Source organism: Hibiscus syriacus, unplaced genomic scaffold (genome assembly GCF_006381635.1).
Source record: "Hibiscus syriacus cultivar Baekdansim isolate YM2019G1 unplaced genomic scaffold, ASM638163v2 tig00110467_pilon, whole genome shotgun sequence".
NCBI classification, from domain to species: domain Eukaryota; kingdom Viridiplantae; phylum Streptophyta; class Magnoliopsida; order Malvales; family Malvaceae; genus Hibiscus; species Hibiscus syriacus.
This window is the reverse complement of record NW_024062749.1, coordinates 1,134,991-1,153,151: the sequence shown is the minus strand read 5'-3', so window position 1 is coordinate 1,153,151 and position 18,161 is coordinate 1,134,991. Positions and strand designations below refer to the sequence as shown.

Below are 18,161 nucleotides of genomic sequence, written 5' to 3'. Positions count from 1 at the left end.
ATGCTAATAACTTATATAGCAGAGTGTTGGCCTTGTTTTTTACTTATCAGAAGATATATTTTAATTTTATATGAAATTTTATTAAATCAATCATTTTTAAATCCAATCATTTTCATTTATTATACAATATAATTATATTTATTGCTTAATTTTTAATACACACCAAACATTTTTTATTAAACAACTTTAGCATTAAAATTCCCAACTTCAAAGCTATATAAATCTAATTAATATAAATTAAATAATATTTGAATTAAACAATCAATATTTTTTTAATTTTTTTTCACTTTAAAGCATATTAAGCAAAAATATATTAGATTTCAGCAACATCCATATATCTTTAACTAAAAGAGTTGACTCTATAAAATATCCTCAAAACATAACTTGAAATTTAAATTAGTCCCAACTTCAACCATTTTAATTGAATAGTATTAATAGAGAAAATAACATCAGTGACCGAAAATACCTTATAATATACGATTTTGATCAAATTTTTTTCGATTTGTCAAAATGACCAACAAAATCGTAATGCGATAGTGGTCGTGGTCGTTTTACGATTTTGTTGGTCATTTTGGCAAATCGAAAAAAATACCCATTCCCAATAGTGTTTCCAATGCTATGTGGGATTGAGTATTGCAAACACTTGGGAATCTTTTACACTATCGCAACACATTCTTTATTGTTTCAAACTCCACGTGAATTTGGAATAGTTAAAATGTAAACTTATTTTGGATTTTTCACTATCGCAACACTTTTTCACTATCGCAACAACACGTTTTTCAAACTCTCGCAACACATTTTAACTATCGCAACATATTTTAACTATCGCAACACATTTTTCAAAATCGTGTTGCGAATCTTACAATCGCGTTGCGAATTTAGATATTCGCGTTGCGAATTTGGAAACTGAGTTGAAAAATTAGAGTTCGCGTTGCGATTTTATTGGTCATTTTGGCAAATCCAAAAAAAAATTGATTAAAATCGTATATTATAAGGCATTTTCGATCACTGAGGTTATTTTCTCGTATTAATATTCTATCAATCGATTCAGTAATTATTTTAAACGTTAAATGTAAATTTAGATTTAACGTGAAATATATTTAAAATTTTAAATCAAAATTTAAATAGTTATGTTTATTATTTGAATAATATAAATTTTATGTATTAAAAAAGTAATTATTTAACCAACAACCAGTTGATCTAGTTAGATGAGATATTATATTCTTTAAGTAAAATTGAGGGTTCAAACTCTGATTATTGTAAATAGATCAAACTGGATTGAGAAGATTGTTTTTGCCTCTCTAATATCTGCTCTAGATTAACCGATTAAATGATTAAATACTAGTAATTAATTTAAAAAATAATGTCATTAAATTTTATAAATAATTTTATGATATCACGTTGATTCATTTTTTTTCAAAAATTAATATTTAATACTCAAATCGATGTTTAAATTTATTGAAATAATCTAATTAATATGATATCAATATTAAATAGTTTTATTACAAAAATTTTAAGATTATGTGAACTTAATATTCAGATTATAATATAAATATATATATTGTAATTAGCCTGTAATAAAATCTTAAAAATACAAAATAATTAAATATTTTCTTTAATTTTTCATGTATTTTCTTTTTCTTCATCTCTTCCTCAATTTCCATTTAAAACAAAAGGGAAAAAAAGCAAAGAGAAAACCCTCAAAAGCACGAACTTCCTCGACGTCAAGCGAATACTATATACCTCTATCACGCCTCCACAGCCTCTTATTCTTGTAACCAAACGCACCCTTCTTTTTCCTACATCCTTTCTTTCTTTTCTACGACATTTTACAAAAAAAACTAAAGAATTAGTAATATATTTTTGGATCCCCAGCACCCTTCTTTTCGTTTTTTTTTGCAATTGCTATTTCGTCCTCGTGTGAGCCTCTTTCATTTTGATTTGCCAATACTTCCAAATTTCCAGGATTGTTGCAGTTTCTAGTTAGGGTTTTTGATTTTCTCAATGCCCTTATTGTTTCCCATCTCATTTACTTTTTAGGGTTTCGTTTCCCCACTTTCATTTCTTATTTTTCAGTTTCTCCTCTTTCTCAAATCATAGATTCACCAGGAAAGTGCTCATATTGAAAAACAATTCATTTTTCTTCTTCTTTTTAAAATTTGAAGTTTTTGGTTGCGTTGTGGTATTCGGGAGGGTCTAGAAAGTTGCTAGGGAGGAAAAGTGGTTTAGGATTGCATGGGAGGGCATGAAGGGTGGGCGGCGCAGCAGCCACCGAGCGGGCTATTGCCGAACGGATTATTACCGAATGAAGCCGCCTCGGCGATTCGGGTACTTGACTCGGAGCGATGGATGAAGGCTGAGGAAAGAACAGCTGAACTCATTGGCTGCATTCAGCCCAATGCACCCTCGGAAGGTCGACGTATTGCTGTAGCTGATTATGTCCAGCGCCTCATTTCTAAGTGCTTCTCTTGTCAGGTCCAATCCAATGATTATCTTATTATGATTTCTATCTTATTCGATGCCATTATATTGGATTATTTACTGTGAGTTGTCTATTTGTACATTTTTGTTTCCATGTATTTGATTACAAATGTTAAGGCATGGATAAATGGTATAACATGAAAGATTATAGATTTACAATCTTTAGATTTCATGTTCGGGTCCATGAGTGGAGGGATGAATGTAACTTATGTTATATTGATGAAGAGTTGCTTGCTTTTTGTTGACAGGTGTTTACTTTTGGGTCTGTGCCCCTCAAGACATATTTGCCTGATGGGGATATTGACTTGACGGCCTTCAGTAAGAATCAAAGTTTGAAGGATACATGGGCTCATCAGGTTCGGGATATGCTGGAAAATGAAGAGAAAAATGAGAATGCTGAATTCCGAGTAAAAGAAGTTCAGTACATTCAGGCTGAGGTAAGTCGGAATGAAATGCCTTCACTTCATAATTCCAAGGAACCTTGGATTTTGTCTTTTATATTTGGAATTCTTGCATAAAGCTAGTTAATTTCTTCCACACATTTGTTTACTGTTGTTATCTGAATACACTAAATCCTTTTGATATGTTCTTCCCCTTTTCATGCATTTTCAGGTGAAGATAATTAAGTGTCTCGTAGAAAATATTGTTGTAGACATTTCATTTAATCAACTTGGTGGATTATGTACCCTTTGTTTCCTTGAAGAGGTTAGTGATGCTAAGCCTGGCACTACAATAGAAGTCTGCAGATATATATTTTGAATGATAAGATGTTTGGATTTTGTTCAAGTTTAAACCTAACTTAACATCTGTATGTTTAGGTTGATCGCTTGATAAACCAGAACCATTTGCTCAAACGTAGCATCATTTTGATAAAGGCCTGGTGTTATTATGAGAGCCGCATATTGGGTGCTCATCATGGACTTATCTCAACTTATGCCCTGGAAACATTGGTTCTGTACATATTCCATGTTTTCAATAAGCCCTTTTCTGGACCACTTGAGGTTGCTATGTTTACCTTTATATTTTTATGGCTTTGCTTTTGCCTGTATATCTGTCTGAGTTTTCCCCTTTTCATTCGTAGGTCATGTATCGATTTCTTGAGTTCTTTAGCAAGTTTGATTGGGAAAACTTTTGTGTCAGCCTCTGGGGTCCTGTTCCGATTAGTTCTCTGCCAGACATAACTGGTATTACCTTTTACTAACAGAATGTTTTCCAGTTTCCTAGTTGTAATTTCATTGTTTGAAATGCTTTTTGCAGCCGAACCTCCTCGGAAAGATGGTGGAGAGTTGTTACTTAGCAAGTATTTTCTTGATACTTGTAGTTCAAGATATGCTGTTTGCCAAGAAAATCAGGGCCAGCCCTTTGTTTCTAAACATTTCAATGTGATTGATCCTTTGCGTATAAATAACAACCTTGGGCGTAGCGTCAGTAAAGGTAGTTACATCTATAACTATTGAGTGGTTATTCGTTGTTCTTTTGGATGTTTATGCACATTTTTGTGACTTGTTTCTCTTTTGTTTAGCAATCCCATTCTTCTGGTACTTTGGCTGGGTCCTTTTGCTGGCCATAAGTTTCTATACTTGGCATAACTATTTTACCGTTATGTTCTTTTATGGACCCATGGAAAATCCTCTTGAAGATAGATTATAATAGACTTCTTATAGAGTCTCATGCTATAGGATTTTCAAAATTTTTAAAATAAATTGTTAGAAAAGAATGTGAATAGACTGTTATTGTTGGGAAGAGAGGTGATTGTAAACAATTAGAATCTTAGTTCTGCATAGTTTTGTCACTTACTGAAAACTTCTCTGATTGAGGGTTACATGCTAAGAACTTCTGATAAAGAAAGTTAGCTGAAGAGCTGGTATTGGCAGGCAGAATGGTGATAGCACACGTCTAAAATCTTTATTTTGTCAACTTTTGCACGGTTTTTGCATTTACTGGAGACTTGTATGATTTAGCACTCATGAATCAAAGATGGATGTGTACTATCAAATTTCTACATGTTCAACTATGTAAAGCATTTTAACAGTTGTGATGCTTTTGCAATATTTGAGTTGTCAAATTTTCTGGCTGCCTGTTTTCACTGCTAATAATAGGTTTTATTGTGCATAAAAATAATATGTTATTTTCTTCTTATCAAAAAGAATAATATGTTATTTTCCAGGTAATTTCTTTAGGATACGCAGCGCATTTGCATTTGGAGCTAATAAGTTGGCAAAGTTACTTGATTGTCCCAAAGAAGACCTCTATTATGAAGTAAATCAATTTTTCATGAATACGTGGGAAAGGCATGGAAGTGGCCAACGCCCTGATGCACCCAGGAATGATCTGTGGCGTTTGAGGTTGTCAAATTCGAATGGCACTCATGGACCCAACAATGTCAGGAACACTTCAAGCAGCAGAAGCAATGATACTTCCTCTGGGCATGACACTCAAGCTGAAGGAGTTCAAGGATCATGTGGTGTTTCCTCACAGCATGTTAATTATCCATCAGATAGCACAAGTAAGATTAGTGATGTATCTGCTGTTTCTCGTACTCGGAGCCAAAAGAGTTACGGTAGCACTAGCAACACAAAGACCTCTGATAAGGTTAGACGCGATTCTAATTCCAATAAGAATGTGTACAATGATAAAGGTCAGAGTTCTAATTCTAAGGAGAACTTGGTGACTGATGTTCAAGGAAGGTATCTTTTTGCCAGGACTCATTCTAGTCCTGAGCTTATTGAAACATATGGGGGAGTTACTTCACAGGGAAGGCGGAACAGAGTGCCAGAGGGCGGGAAAACCCAGATTGCTTCCATGAGGCCAGATAATAATGGGATAAAGAATATTGATTCTGATATGAAGACAAGTCATAACATTAAATCTTTAGGTGATGATCCTTCATCTATTAGGCATACCTCAACCCTCCCAACCATTGATGCTGCTGGTAATCCAAATGGTCCTATAAATAGTTACCAAGATGATTTGGGCTTGGGTACCATGGGTCAGGATTTTTCTTCAGTTCCTAGTGCACAAGTTGTGCCACAAGAAGAGCAAGATCTAATGAATTTGATGACATCTACAGCTCACGGCTTTAATGGTCAGTTTCCTATTCCATTAAATTTAGCTGCAGGTCACTTGCCTTTTCACATCCAGTCTCTATCAATGGGATACAATCAGAGAAATTTGAGTGGAATTCTTCCTACAAATTTTCAAATGTTTCCCCAAGGATTGGTCTCTTCTCCTTTGGCCCATTATTTTTCTGGCATTGGATTAGCCTCAAACCCAGAGGATCAAATTGAGTCTTCCAGTGAAAATTTCGGTTCTGCCGAAATAAACCTAGGGGAAATGGAAAATGGGTTATGGCATGAACAAGACATGGGCTCTTGTGGTGGTTTTGATCTTGATAATGGAGGTTTTGAAATGCTTCATTCAAATGATAAGCAACTGACAACTTCAGCTGGCTATAGTTTTGTTACTCATTCTAGAGTAGGCAGCTCAGGTAGTTCTGAAGTCCAACAGAAGTCTTCTAAAGAAACTCGAGGATCAACTGGGGAAGATCACATAGATGTTTCCCAGTATCAAGATAACAGAGGTAATGATGTTTTCTTTGATGAAAGAACTACAAATTCAAGATCGTTGTCTTCTTCGTATACTACTTCACTTAGAAGTAAAATCTCATCCGAAAGTTCTTGGGAAGGTTCATCAGCAAAGGTCTCTAAACCAGCTAGGGAGAAACGGGGTAGGAAAACAGCCGATTCCATGCTTCAGTCCACCGCAGGTGGGAAAGGTAAGAGTGTATCTGAACATTCCTCTCAGGCAGATGATGATGGCAGAGACTTGAATCCACCATCAGTAGTGGGCACTGAAATGGCAGAAAGAACTACTGGACCTCAATCGATCGGTTCTTTTCCTGTTCCAAGTCATCAAAAGCCTGGATTTGAGGCAACTCAAGCGAGTGGCTCAGATTCGCTGATGCCCATTGCTCCATTCCTTCTAGGTCCAGGTTCAGGGCAAAGAACTATGGATAATTCCGGAGTTCCTCCCCTGGCCTTCACAATAACAGGACCACCGGTTCCATTTTTGTTATGCCCTGTGTACAACATTCCAACTGAAGCAGGAACTCCAGATGCATCGACAAGCCATTTTAGTTGGGATGAAGGATTGGATAACAATGATTCAGGACAAAATTTTGAATCATCTGAGGGACCTGATCAGTCTGATGCATTAAATACATCTAGTTCTACAAGAAAGGTTTCGTCTCTTGATCCATCGGAGCATAAGTCTGACATTCTTAATGGTGATATTGCTAGCCATTGGCAAAACCTGCAGTATGGACGGTTTTGCCAAAATCCACGATACCCCCCTCTGATTTATCCTTCACCTGTTGTGGTGCCACCTGTCTATTTACAAGGTCATTTCCCATGGGATGGTCCTGGGAGACCTCCTTCGTCAAATGCGAATCTCTTCTCCCAATTTATTAATTATGGACCTCGTGTTGTTCCTGCTACACCTCTCCAATCCGTTTCAAATAGACCTGCCAATGCATATCAACGGTATGTTGATGAAATGCCTAGATATCGCAGTGGTACTGGGACATATCTGCCAAACCCTGTAAGTCAACATAATCAATTTGTAACTTGCCTTTGTTACCTTAAATTTATTCCCTTGAACTTTGCATGCTTTGAAGAGTAATGATGGTTACATGGTTATGCTTTTCCACGCTTTCTCCTTTAATTGGGTATGCAGTGTTAAGTTTCAATGTTAAATAGGTCATTAGATACAACTACATTACTCTATTGCTTCAGTTTTTTGAAGTGGTCTTATGTTGCTTAGTTCCCATTTCTGTGACATTTAACGTTGAGGAACTATAGCCTTTGATAACGTTTTTATATGATTTTCTTCCCCACTTCAGAAAGCTTCGACGAGAGAACGCCATTCTGCAAATTCGAGGAGGGGAAAATATAATTATGATAGAAATGACCACCACGGTGATAGAGATGGAAACTGGAATGCAAATTCGAAGTCCCGAGCTGCTGGACGGAGCCATAGCCGCAATCAAAATGAAAAAACAAGGTTCACGTTTGACCAATTCGCTGCTGTTGCTGGTGAGAGCAGAGCTGAGAGGCCTTGGGGCTCACATAGGCATGATTCATTTACATCATACCAGTCTCGTAATGGACCCATCCGTTCAAACTCTTCTCAAAGTAATTCAGCTAGCATGCCATATGGCATGTACCCACTGCCAGCCGTGAACCCCAGTGGGGTATCATCTAATGGACCTACCATGCCACCTGTTGTCATGCTCTACCCGTATGATCATAAATCTAGTTTTGGTTCTCCTGCTGAACAGCTCGAGTTTGGATCTCTTGGACCAGTGGGTTCCTCAGGCATGATTGAAGTATCACAGCCAAGTGATGGAAGCAGCTCAGGTGGGGTATTCGACGAGCAAAGGTTTCATGGTACCTCTGCTCATCGGTCTTCACAGGACCAGCCTTCTTCACCCCACTTCCAGAGGTAGTTTATCTTCTTGTTTGTCTTAGGTAGCTTCTTTTGAAGACTTCATGGAAAATCTGTCACCTTGAAAACTACCATGCATCTGTATTGTTGTCCAACTGCCTTTGCTGGTCTGCAACTGGGTAGATGGTGTAGTAATTTCTATTGGCACGACCTGAATGAGCTTCTGTGGGAATTGCTGTCTGCTCCCAGCATCCTTTTACCTTGACATAGACCACATCTGCCACCTTCTTCCAGGACGGAGTTCTGGTATTTCCGGTTGATTGACTCTTAGTCATAGCTCATAAACCTTGAGTCCATGACTAGTGGTTATATATCTTATTTGGTAATCGAATTGAATATAAGATTAGATCGTAATTCTCCCTTTGAAGTTTATGCCTTTACTATTATGATTTTATCTCTTTTTGTTGTTGCTTGGATTGTGTTATGATGCTCTAATTTATTAATCTTAAAAGGAGACTTTGATTTTATTGCCAGATGAGCGGCCCAAAAGAATTACAATTTGAGAGAAGAGCAATCGCCACCCCCTCCCCTTCCCATTCGAAGGAAGAAATGACGGTGGGAGAGCCTATGCTGCAAGAGCGTCCCTTCACCAGGCATTTATGTTGTCATGAAAGCAAGAAGTACATTTTCTGATTCAGTGATTCTTAATGGTTTTCTCACGAGATGATTGGTCACACTTGCTTCTTGCCTTGTGGCTTGTATGTACACTACAAACGATGGAAATCATTTTCGGAGGTGCTCTGTTTTTGAGGATGCATCAGAGTAACGGTGAAAACTGAAAAAGAATGCAGGACTCGAAGGTGAAAGAGTTGAGTTTAGGGTTCTATACATTGTAACTGAAGTAGGTGCTCCTTAGGATTACAACCGAATTCTGTATCATTTTATAAAAGCTTTAATAGGGTTTTTCGTTTTTGATCTTAAAAAAATTCAGTCTATTAGCTCTCTCTCGGTTAAAGCTTTCTTGTTGAAAGTTACCACCAGTGTACTGATAACATTTTCCATGGTGAAAAAAAGTTGATTAGAATTTACAAATTTTCAGAAAAAGAAACTAAGATGGCTAATGGCCTGTTATGTTCTTCCTTTATAGATCTAAATTCTTCTCTCATAGGTTCTGGATGAAGCTTGTGGACTGTCTTTTCATCTATTTTTCCTATATCTACAACGTTGTCGTTTGGTACCTATAATATCCAAGGACTTGAAGAGAAGAGAAGAGAAGAGAAGAGAAGAGAAGAGAATCAGTAATCGCCGTCAATTTGCTACGCATTAATGAATTTTCAATTCCACAGTAGACCACTTTTTTTTTTATTATTATCAATAGTAATAAAAATAATACAAGCAATACCGACTTGGATCTTTTATAAGCTTCCGTGAGGAAAATTGAGTTGCAATCCATGTTTTATATAATCTTCTACTCGATGAGAAATCGAAACTTCTAGTCATAACAACAATCACAAATATAATTATAAAAATAATTTTAATAATTATAACTGTAATTAATTATTATAATATAAAATTAATCAATAATACGAATGTATTTGGACAAAGTTCACGAATAATAAAAATAGACCAGCATAAAATTTAATTTGTTGAACTCATTGGTCCATGATATTTACAACTAGTGTCCTTTTTTTATCAACCAAATCAACTTTTACAGTGTTTCTATATGTTAATTTTATATGGATGGGCTTTTTTTTCCCTCATTCAAAATAAACCTGACATAAGAATAGTTGAAAGAAAAAAAATCATAATTGAATTTTTTAATAAATTTTAAATTTAATGTTAATTCTATCGAAAGAAGAGGATAATGAGGATTCCAGAGGAAGAAAGGGGAGTGCTTTTAGTGAGTCTAAACCTATCACCTAAAAGAATATAAGTGAATAAAGATGAGCAGCTTAACCAACCAGTCACATGTGATTGCTCTAAAATTGAAAATTAAATTAAAATAACTTTAGATTAATATATTTCCAACCTAATTTACACTTATACTACTGATTTTTTTTATTTATTATCAAAAAAGTAATGTTGCATTTATAAAACTTGCAGGTGGACCAAATAAAATATATACGTTGGTAATGAATTATTTTTCATTTGGTAATTAAAAGTAGAACAAATATTGATAGAGAGTAATAGATAATCCAAGTTTTTGATGGATTTTTATTGGTTTGGAATATAAATATTTTTATATTAGTTTTAGTAGTAATCGACGGTCAATCGGTAAGGTATAAAGTTTAATAACTATTAATGTAGTTCACCTAAAGTATACGGTTCATATGTACTTTGTCCTCAGAAATTGGCCCCCATACCTAACTTCCCTCCATAAACAAAAGAGACTTTGTCCCTTGGGGTTGACTATTCTCTGCTGTCGTCCCCCGTGGACTTCGCCTTCCTTCTTGGTCTCCTCTTTTTTCCATAATCTAATATATATAATTGCCATTATCGACTCAATCCATGTTCTAAAAGGGCTGCTCCCCCCACCCCAAACGAAATTTCTCCTCCATTTTCCATCGTTTTTCCGGCTTCCTTCGTTTGTCTGTATGCCTTTATGACACCTTAAACAAACTGTTTTTCCCTCTGTTTCTCGTTCGTTTGGTCTGAAGTCTGAACTCTGAAAATCTACAGAATCAATGCAAACCCATCTTCATAAACGAAATCGAAAGTTAAATCTTTCTTAGTCTTGACTTTTGTTATCAAGGTGAGTCTTCCATATGCATATATTTTTTTTCTTCTTTATGATAAAGAAAGCAACGTCACACCCACCGTTCTAGTTGCTCTCTTAGTCTCTTTAATGGCAGTTGTCTCATTAATTCATCAAAGGAAATCCTGTTTTTTTCCCTCCAATGATATTCTAAATAAACCAATCCTTGCTTCTTTATTTCTCTGTAAGACATGTTGACTTACTGGTTTTTATATATATTTTAAGTTATGGTTTTACTTTTTCATTTCAGGGTTCGGTTCTATACAAGAGTTGGATAAATCTCAAAGTTGAACTTGGTTGCATATGCAATGAAACTACCCCAGAAATTGGCTGAAATCTTGACTTTCCGGCGAGACAAATTTGTAAGGTCAGTCTTTATACGTGTAGAATTTATCATTGCATATACAGTTGTTTGCTTTTGTTGTTTCGTTTTCATTGATCGGTCCAACTATAGAATTATTTGCGTGTTCGAGTGTATAGTACCATTAATACTAGTCAACTATACTAAAGCCTGCCCTGCGAAACCATGTAAATTCTTAACATTGGATTGCTTGGTTTGTAATATTCTGGTTTCATTGTTGGCCTGGTCATTTGATTTATAATCAGTCCAATAGTGTTTTGACTTGGGTCTTTTATGATACTTCATTTGATCAATCAGGTTCCACGATTGGAGTTCAGATGATGGATCGTTTACAATGAAACTTAGGCCATCATTTGGTGCTGTTATGGATCGTGTCCGGTGGGTATTCAAGAATTGGTCTGAAAGGATTAGAAGCTTCAAAAAACCAATAATCTTTTGTTCTTTGGGCAAAAAACGACCAAGAAAAGACAATGGAATGGGTACCAGGAAGAGGATTCTTAATCCACAAGGAGAGTTTCTTCAGACATGGAACAAAATGTTCCTTCTCTCGTGTGCTGTTGCTCTGGCTGTTGATCCTTTGTTTTTCTACATCCCTGTGGTTGATGACTTCAAGAAGTGCCTTGACTTGGATAAAAGACTGGGGATTATTGCCAGCGTCCTCCGTTCATTCGTCGATGCCTTTTATATAATTCACATCGTCTTTCAATTCCGCACCGCATTCATTGCCCCATCTTCTCGTGTTTTCGGTAGGGGTGAGTTGATTGATGATCCCAGGGCTATCGCAAAGCGATATTTGTGCAAGAACTTCTTCATCGATATTCTGGCAATTCTTCCACTTCCGCAGGTGCTAACTACTTCTACTTAACTTACCTTTCGACGGTTGCAATCCATGACTAAATATTAACAATGTCTTGTGTTGCTTTTCTGATTAGGTGGTAGTCGTAATCATAATTCCTGCGTTGAAAGGCCCGGTTTCTTTGGTCACAAAGGAGTTGTTGGAATCCATTATTTTCTGCCAATACGTGCCGAGAATCATTCGAATCATCCCTCTTTTCAAAGAAGTTACGAGCACTTCCGGTATACTTACTGAAACAGCATGGGCTGGTGCTGCTTTGAATCTCTTCCTCTACATGCTAGCCAGTCATGTAAGTTCAATTCCGTATATAGTTTATGAATCGTTTCGTTTAAGCAAATATCAACAATTACAAGCAAACTCCTGATTCTATACGGTTTACGATATGCCAGGCAGTCGGAGCCTTTTGGTACTTGTTCTCGATCGAACGACAAGACAGGTGCTGGCGCAATGCTCTAGGCAGTGGTGACAAAAGCGCTCTGTACTGTTTTAAAGAAACAAACTCGGCTAGAAACGAGACATTAGTGAATCTGCTGAATACTACTTGTCCTTTAACCAATCCCGATGACATAAACGGTACCGATGTCTTCAACTTCGGGATATTCATCGATGTACTTGATTCTGGTTTGGTCGGAACGATGGATTACCCGAAAAAGTTCTTTTACTGTTTCTGGTGGGGTTTGCGTAATCTAAGGTTTGTAAACATTGAACAACAACCCTCTAGTTTACTTCATTTGAACAATATGTTGATTTCCACTCGTTTCTTTTGTTTTTTCAGTTCTTTAGGCCAAAATCTCAAAACAAGCACTTTCGAGCTTGAGATACTATTTGCTATTGCTATTTCCATTGGTGGGTTGATTCTGTTTGCATTGCTTATCGGGAATATGCAGGTACTTGCTTGCTTAACAATCTTCTACATTGAATCATTGAATTTCGGCATTAAAAAATTCTTTCATTGTTACTCAACATTTCTTGTTATTTTTCCAGAAATATCTGCAATCAACAGGAGTCAGAGTGGAGGAAATGAGAGTGAAAAGGCAAGATGCAGAGCAATGGATGTCCCACAGAATGCTTCCCGAGAACCTGAGAGAACGCATAAGGCGATACGAACAGTACAAATGGCAAGAAACCAGAGGCGTCGAAGAGGAGACTCTCATTGCTAACCTTCCCAGAGATCTCAGGAGAGATATAAAAAGACATCTTTGCTTGGATCTTCTCAAAAGAGTGAGTACTTTTATTAAATCCTCGACCTTCATACGTTTATGCAATCAAATATTTAACAGTTCAAAATTTGTGGTTTTTAGGTGCCGATGTTTGACAAAATGGATGAACGACTATTAGATGCAATGTGTGATCGTTTGAAGCCGGTGCTTTACACCGACAAGAGCTACATTCTTCGAGAAGGGGATCCGGTGGAGGAGATGCTGTTTATCATCCGAGGGAATCTGATAAGTACGACCACCAATGGTGGAAGAACCGGTTTCTTTAACTTGGCTAATCTCAAGGCTGGTGACTTTTGCGGTGATGATCTTCTTACTTGGGCCTTGGATCCCCAGTCATCGTCCAACCTACCGATTTCGACAAGAACGGTGCTGGCACAGAAAGAAGTTGAAGCTTTCGCTCTGATGGCAGATGACTTGAAGTTTGTGGCCTCACAGTTTCAACGCCTTTCCAGCAAGCAGTTCATGCACACTTTCAAGTAATTGTTCTACACAACACTGTTTCCTTTTAGTTAAAATGCTGTATTAGAATGTGCTTATATGAAGTGATTTATTCAACCAGGTACTACTCCGTGCGATGGCAGACATGGGCGGCAGCATTTATACAAGCAGCTTGGCGCCGGCACTGCAAGAGGAAGCTCGTAAAATCTCTACGCGAAGCAGAGGAAGAGGCTTTGAGCAAAGAGAGTGAAGCCTCGGCAAGCCTTGGTGCCACTCTTTACGCATCAAAATTCGCTGTGAATGCTTTACGAATGCTGCGGAGCAATGGGTCACAAAGCGCCAGATTGGCTCAAAGATTGTCGCCCTTGCTTCCTCAAAAGCCAGCCGAGCCTGATTTTAGTGTTGAAGAATAATTGTATTAGTTTAATTAATAGTTTTGAGCTTCCATTACAGTTGAGGAAATTTGGGACAAACTTGTTTATAGTGGTTTAATCTATAAAGATATGTAAAGGTAAATAATTATTAGAATGTGCAAGTAATGAGGAAGAATTAAATTGGTAGAATATGTAAATGTTAAGGATCAAATATGTTATTACATGACTTCTTTTACTTTATTGATTGCGTACACTACAATGAAAAAGACATAATATATCAAACAGGGTCATTACGTGAACTAGCATCCTCTGCCGCAGGAGACTTTTGGCACACCGGGCACATAGAGTTCATCCGTAGCCATTCATCGATGCATTCTGCGTGGAAGCTGTGTTTGCATTTCGGTATGCACCTGATAATGTCTTGGCTAAGGTATTCAGACAAACATATAGGGGAAGTGCTGTCATTGGGGCCGGGTATTCTCCAGCTCTCGCCGAGCACTATCTTCTCATATGATTCAATTGTGGACTCATCCAGCCCTGTTACAACAAGAACAGGTTGTGGCAACACTTCTGCAGTACCGTTGTTCAGCTGCATTGGATATGGATTTCTCCGGGAAGGATTGAATCGATCCTGGAAGTATGCAAAAACGGTGATTCCTATTGCCCCGGAGAGTGCTGGTAGAGCAATACACAAAGAGATGACCCTGAAAACTTGAAGACCCCTACCTTTTCTCCCTGAAATATGACATCAAAAAGGGAATTTGACATTTGAAGCTGGGGATTGTTCCCAGAAGCAAAATTGTCGACCATTGCTAATTAAATACAACACACTAGTTCTTATATATAAGAACTAGCTGACACTAATCATGCTAGTTCTTATATATAAATTAACTTTAATCATGCTAGTTGACATTAAAATAGTGAAGTCATCCATGATCTAAAAGCAATTACAAAAAATAAGCAATTGCGTCATCTATAGTAAAGTCAGAATTAGGATCCTAATTTTTAACGAAGTATTTCCTTTTTCTCTCTAAAGGATACTAATTCTAGCCTAAGGATGTTGTGCTAAACATGGCATGATATGTAAGAAAAATATTTCAAGAAATATCCTTGGTGTATGAAAACAGTCGATTTCTTCACTGCTGTTGCTCTTTAACTCACGGATTCCTCCTTGCTCTTCGCAGTTGCCGCATTGAGGTGCATTCCATGTCAGCTGAATGTCTGCATCAAGCGCTGCTGTTAATTCTTCGTCGTCCTTAGTTCGCCACGAAACGGGAATCAGCAATACGGTGATGATACGACACGATGATGAGGCCATTTTATTCGCAAGCCTCGCGGAAGAAGTAGCCAAGATCGAGCTTGTTGAATTGCTTAGGCAATCAATGGCATTGAACCGAGACGTTGTGATCTGAGTTGGGCAGTTTAAGAAGGTGTAGTTCTGAATAAAAACAGCCACAAAGGGAGAAGCAGAAAGGTTTAAGCTGAGAAGCCGCTTGGGAAGGCAACCACTGGGGTCGTATAGACTTATCTGTTGATCGAGATACTTGATATCACGAACGTAAAATTCTCCGGAATATGGAAGCTTTAGATAAACCGTGTTTTGACTACCGCATCCGAGGTCGAAGCCTGGGTACCTACAGTTTCGGGATTGTTTACCTTGTTGACGGAAAGGGAACCGTATAGGGACTTTGTTTTTGCCACACATAGCAATGGAACAAGGCTCTGCTGCTGTTGCACATAAAAGGAGAAAGAGAAAAGAGAACAAGATGAGGGTATCCATGATGAAAAGTGCTAAAGCTTGAGATGGGGGAATGCCTAATGGGGAGCAATTCATTTATTAAAAGTCAACTACTAAAAAGAATAAAGGGTTCTCTTGTCTGTACGAGAGGTGTTGATAATGCTCATAGTGGTTATCCCTATAGTATTGGATGATGGTTATCCCACTAGTATTGATGATGGTTATCCCATGTTTAATAAAATTAAAATATGTTTTGGAAATGACGATTTTGCCTTCACTATTTAGCCTACAAATAATGGGCAATTTCATTCAGTTTGAGATATCTCAAGCAAACATTTACTTTGAAACACTTGTCTCTTTTGAGTGTTTTTTGAATTGAGAAGAGCAATACCACCAAGTTCACTCCAATTTTCGGGTGTACGAATTCTTGGAGAGCCGTGTTAACCTCGGGGGAACGGTCCGCCTACCGCAGCGATTACACACATCGGGGCGAATTCATTTCTAAGATAGTGGTTTTACCATGACACGGTTTATGAATTTGTTTTTTTAAAATTACTATTTATCTTTCTTGTCAGTGTTAACGGTGTGATTTTACAGTCCATATATCCAACAATTTAGAAACGAATTCCTATATACTGCAATTATGACATCACATTTGAGCAAACTAATTCCTAATCTTTCCAAGCTCGACGCACTTGATGGAAAAAATTATCGAAGGTGGTCCCAACGAATCCTCATATTCTTCGAGCAACTTGATCTTGATTATGTGTTGCTCAAGTCACTACCTATCATGCCATCAACCCCATTTGTCGGAAATGATACAGATATGGTTTTGAATGATGATGCCTTAGCAACTGCCACCGTCGCTCTCGCTATCTACGAGAAATACGAGAAACATAACAAAACAGTGCGAGGACATCTGTTCAGTCACATGTCAAATAAATTATTTGATATGTTTCTTAGAGAAAGATGTGCCAAGGCGATTTGGGAAACTCTGGAGAAAAAGTATGGTGCAGATGATGCGGGCATAAAAAAATGCGTTGTCGGTGAATGGCTTAAATTCCAAATGACAGACGATAAGCCGATAATGGATCAAGTCCATGACTATGAGAACTTGGTTGCTAACATCATCGCCGAAGGGATACAAATGTGTGAGGTACTACAAGCTAATGTTCTTATTGAGAAGCTACCCAAGTCCTGGTCCGACTACTACAATTCTCTTAAGCATAAGAAGAGAGAAATTTCACTTGAAGAGCTGGTGGGCCATATGAAGATTGAAGAAGCCAATCGTTTAAAAGATAATGTTACTAATTCTCTGAGTAATTTATCTTTTAGAGCTAACTTGATTGAGTCTAGATTCAAGAAATGAGGGAATCAAGACAAGAAGACAAAACCTCAGAAGGCTACCAACTTCAAGAAGTCAGGAAAGGCCAAACCTGAAGGAAAGATGTTCAAGTGCTATGTTTGTAGTTTAGCCGGTCACAAAGCTTACCAGTGCCAACACCGCTCAGACCGCCAGAATGACAATAAGTCACAGATGCACGTTGTAGAAAAGATGTTGAAATCATTGTTGCGGTGGTCTCAGAAGTTAATCTGGTGGAAAACAGTTCGGAATGGGTAGTTGACACTGGCGCTTCGAAGCATTTCTGCGCAAGGAATGAGTTTTTCACCGAATTCGAGGATGGGAACATAGGTGAACGTGTGTACATGGGAAACTCTAGCAGCTCTGAAGTGCTAGGCAAAGGCAAGGTTTTACTTAAGCTGACTTCTGGTTAAACTCTGGCCTTAAATAATGTTCTATATGTACCTGTCTTGCGTAGAAATTTGATAAGTGGTGGGCTTCTGAATAAGGCAGGTATTAAGTTAGTTTTTGAGGCATATAAACTTGTACTTTCTCGAAATGGTGATTATATTGGGAAAGGTTTTTTAAACAATGGTTTATTTGTCATAGAAACTCAATTTAATGAAAATAAAGCTATCACTTCTGCTTATATTGTTGAATCCATTTATATGTGGCATTCTAGATTAGGACACGCGGATATTCATGCTTTAAAGAAATTGATAAATATGAATGTTCTGCCTAAACTAGACATAACTAGCTTTAACAAATGTAAAACTTGTATAGAAGCTAAGCATACTAGACCTCAATTTAAGACTATTTCTAATAGAAAGACTGAGTTGTTAGAACTCATTCATACTGATTTAGCAGATTTTAGAAACACTGAAACTAAAGATGAAGCTGAAAACTTCTTTTTTATTTATAAGGCAGAAGTTGAAAATCAGTTAGATAGGAGAATCAAATGGTTTAGATCTGATAGATATGGTGAATATGGATCTAATTTCTTAAAAGATATTTGTGAAAAGAATGACATAATTCATGAAACATCAGCCCCCTATTTTCCTCAACAAAATGGTATAGACGAAAAGAAAAATAGAACTTTAAAAGAGATGATGAATTTTTTACTAATAAGTTCATGGTTATCTGATAACATG

The 18,161-nt window shown here is 37.2% G+C and overlaps 3 protein-coding genes across 10 annotated transcripts; 2 read left to right on the top strand and 1 right to left on the bottom strand.

Annotated features, from left to right (window-relative positions):
* The first annotated feature begins 2,109 nt into the window (after positions 1-2,109).
* LOC120127414 lies at positions 2,110-9,013 on the top strand. 7 transcript variants are annotated; one of them, XM_039145325.1, is made up of 10 exons: positions 2,111-2,475; positions 2,730-2,918; positions 3,094-3,186; positions 3,300-3,482; positions 3,563-3,665; positions 3,739-3,915; positions 4,649-7,080; positions 7,382-7,983; positions 8,221-8,241; positions 8,439-9,013. In XM_039145325.1, the coding sequence occupies exons 1-10, from the start codon at positions 2,236-2,238 to the stop codon at positions 8,446-8,448; spliced, it is 4,050 nt and encodes a 1,349-aa protein (XP_039001256.1). In that variant the 5' UTR covers positions 2,111-2,235; the 3' UTR covers positions 8,449-9,013. The 7 variants fall into 7 exon arrangements, with proteins under 7 accessions (XP_039001254.1, XP_039001256.1, XP_039001255.1 ...); XM_039145329.1 differs by lacking the exons at positions 8,221-8,241; positions 8,439-9,013 and adding an exon at positions 8,099-8,179 and having other exon boundaries at positions 2,112-2,475; positions 4,649-5,902; positions 5,978-7,080; XM_039145323.1 differs by lacking the exons at positions 8,221-8,241; positions 8,439-9,013 and adding an exon at positions 8,099-8,179 and having other exon boundaries at positions 2,110-2,475.
* A 1,427-nt stretch (positions 9,014-10,440) lies between these two features.
* LOC120127415 (putative cyclic nucleotide-gated ion channel 13) lies at positions 10,441-14,033 on the top strand. 2 transcript variants are annotated; one of them, XM_039145330.1, is made up of 9 exons: positions 10,441-10,678; positions 10,932-11,048; positions 11,340-11,886; positions 11,975-12,187; positions 12,288-12,589; positions 12,674-12,785; positions 12,883-13,119; positions 13,200-13,594; positions 13,678-14,033. In XM_039145330.1, the coding sequence occupies exons 2-9, from the start codon at positions 10,990-10,992 to the stop codon at positions 13,967-13,969; spliced, it is 2,157 nt and encodes a 718-aa protein (XP_039001261.1). In that variant the 5' UTR covers positions 10,441-10,678; positions 10,932-10,989; the 3' UTR covers positions 13,970-14,033. The 2 variants fall into 2 exon arrangements, with proteins under 2 accessions (XP_039001261.1, XP_039001262.1); XM_039145331.1 differs by having other exon boundaries at positions 10,441-10,695; positions 10,947-11,048.
* Positions 14,034-14,206: 173 nt separating this feature from the next.
* On the bottom strand, positions 14,207-15,741 carry LOC120127347 (putative RING-H2 finger protein ATL21A). The gene is made up of 2 exons (XM_039145259.1): positions 15,041-15,741; positions 14,207-14,665 (listed from the first exon to the last, which is right to left on the bottom strand). The coding sequence occupies exons 1-2, from the start codon at positions 15,708-15,710 to the stop codon at positions 14,208-14,210; spliced, it is 1,128 nt and encodes a 375-aa protein (XP_039001190.1). The 5' UTR covers positions 15,711-15,741; the 3' UTR covers position 14,207.
* Between the last annotated feature and the right edge of the window lie 2,420 nt (positions 15,742-18,161).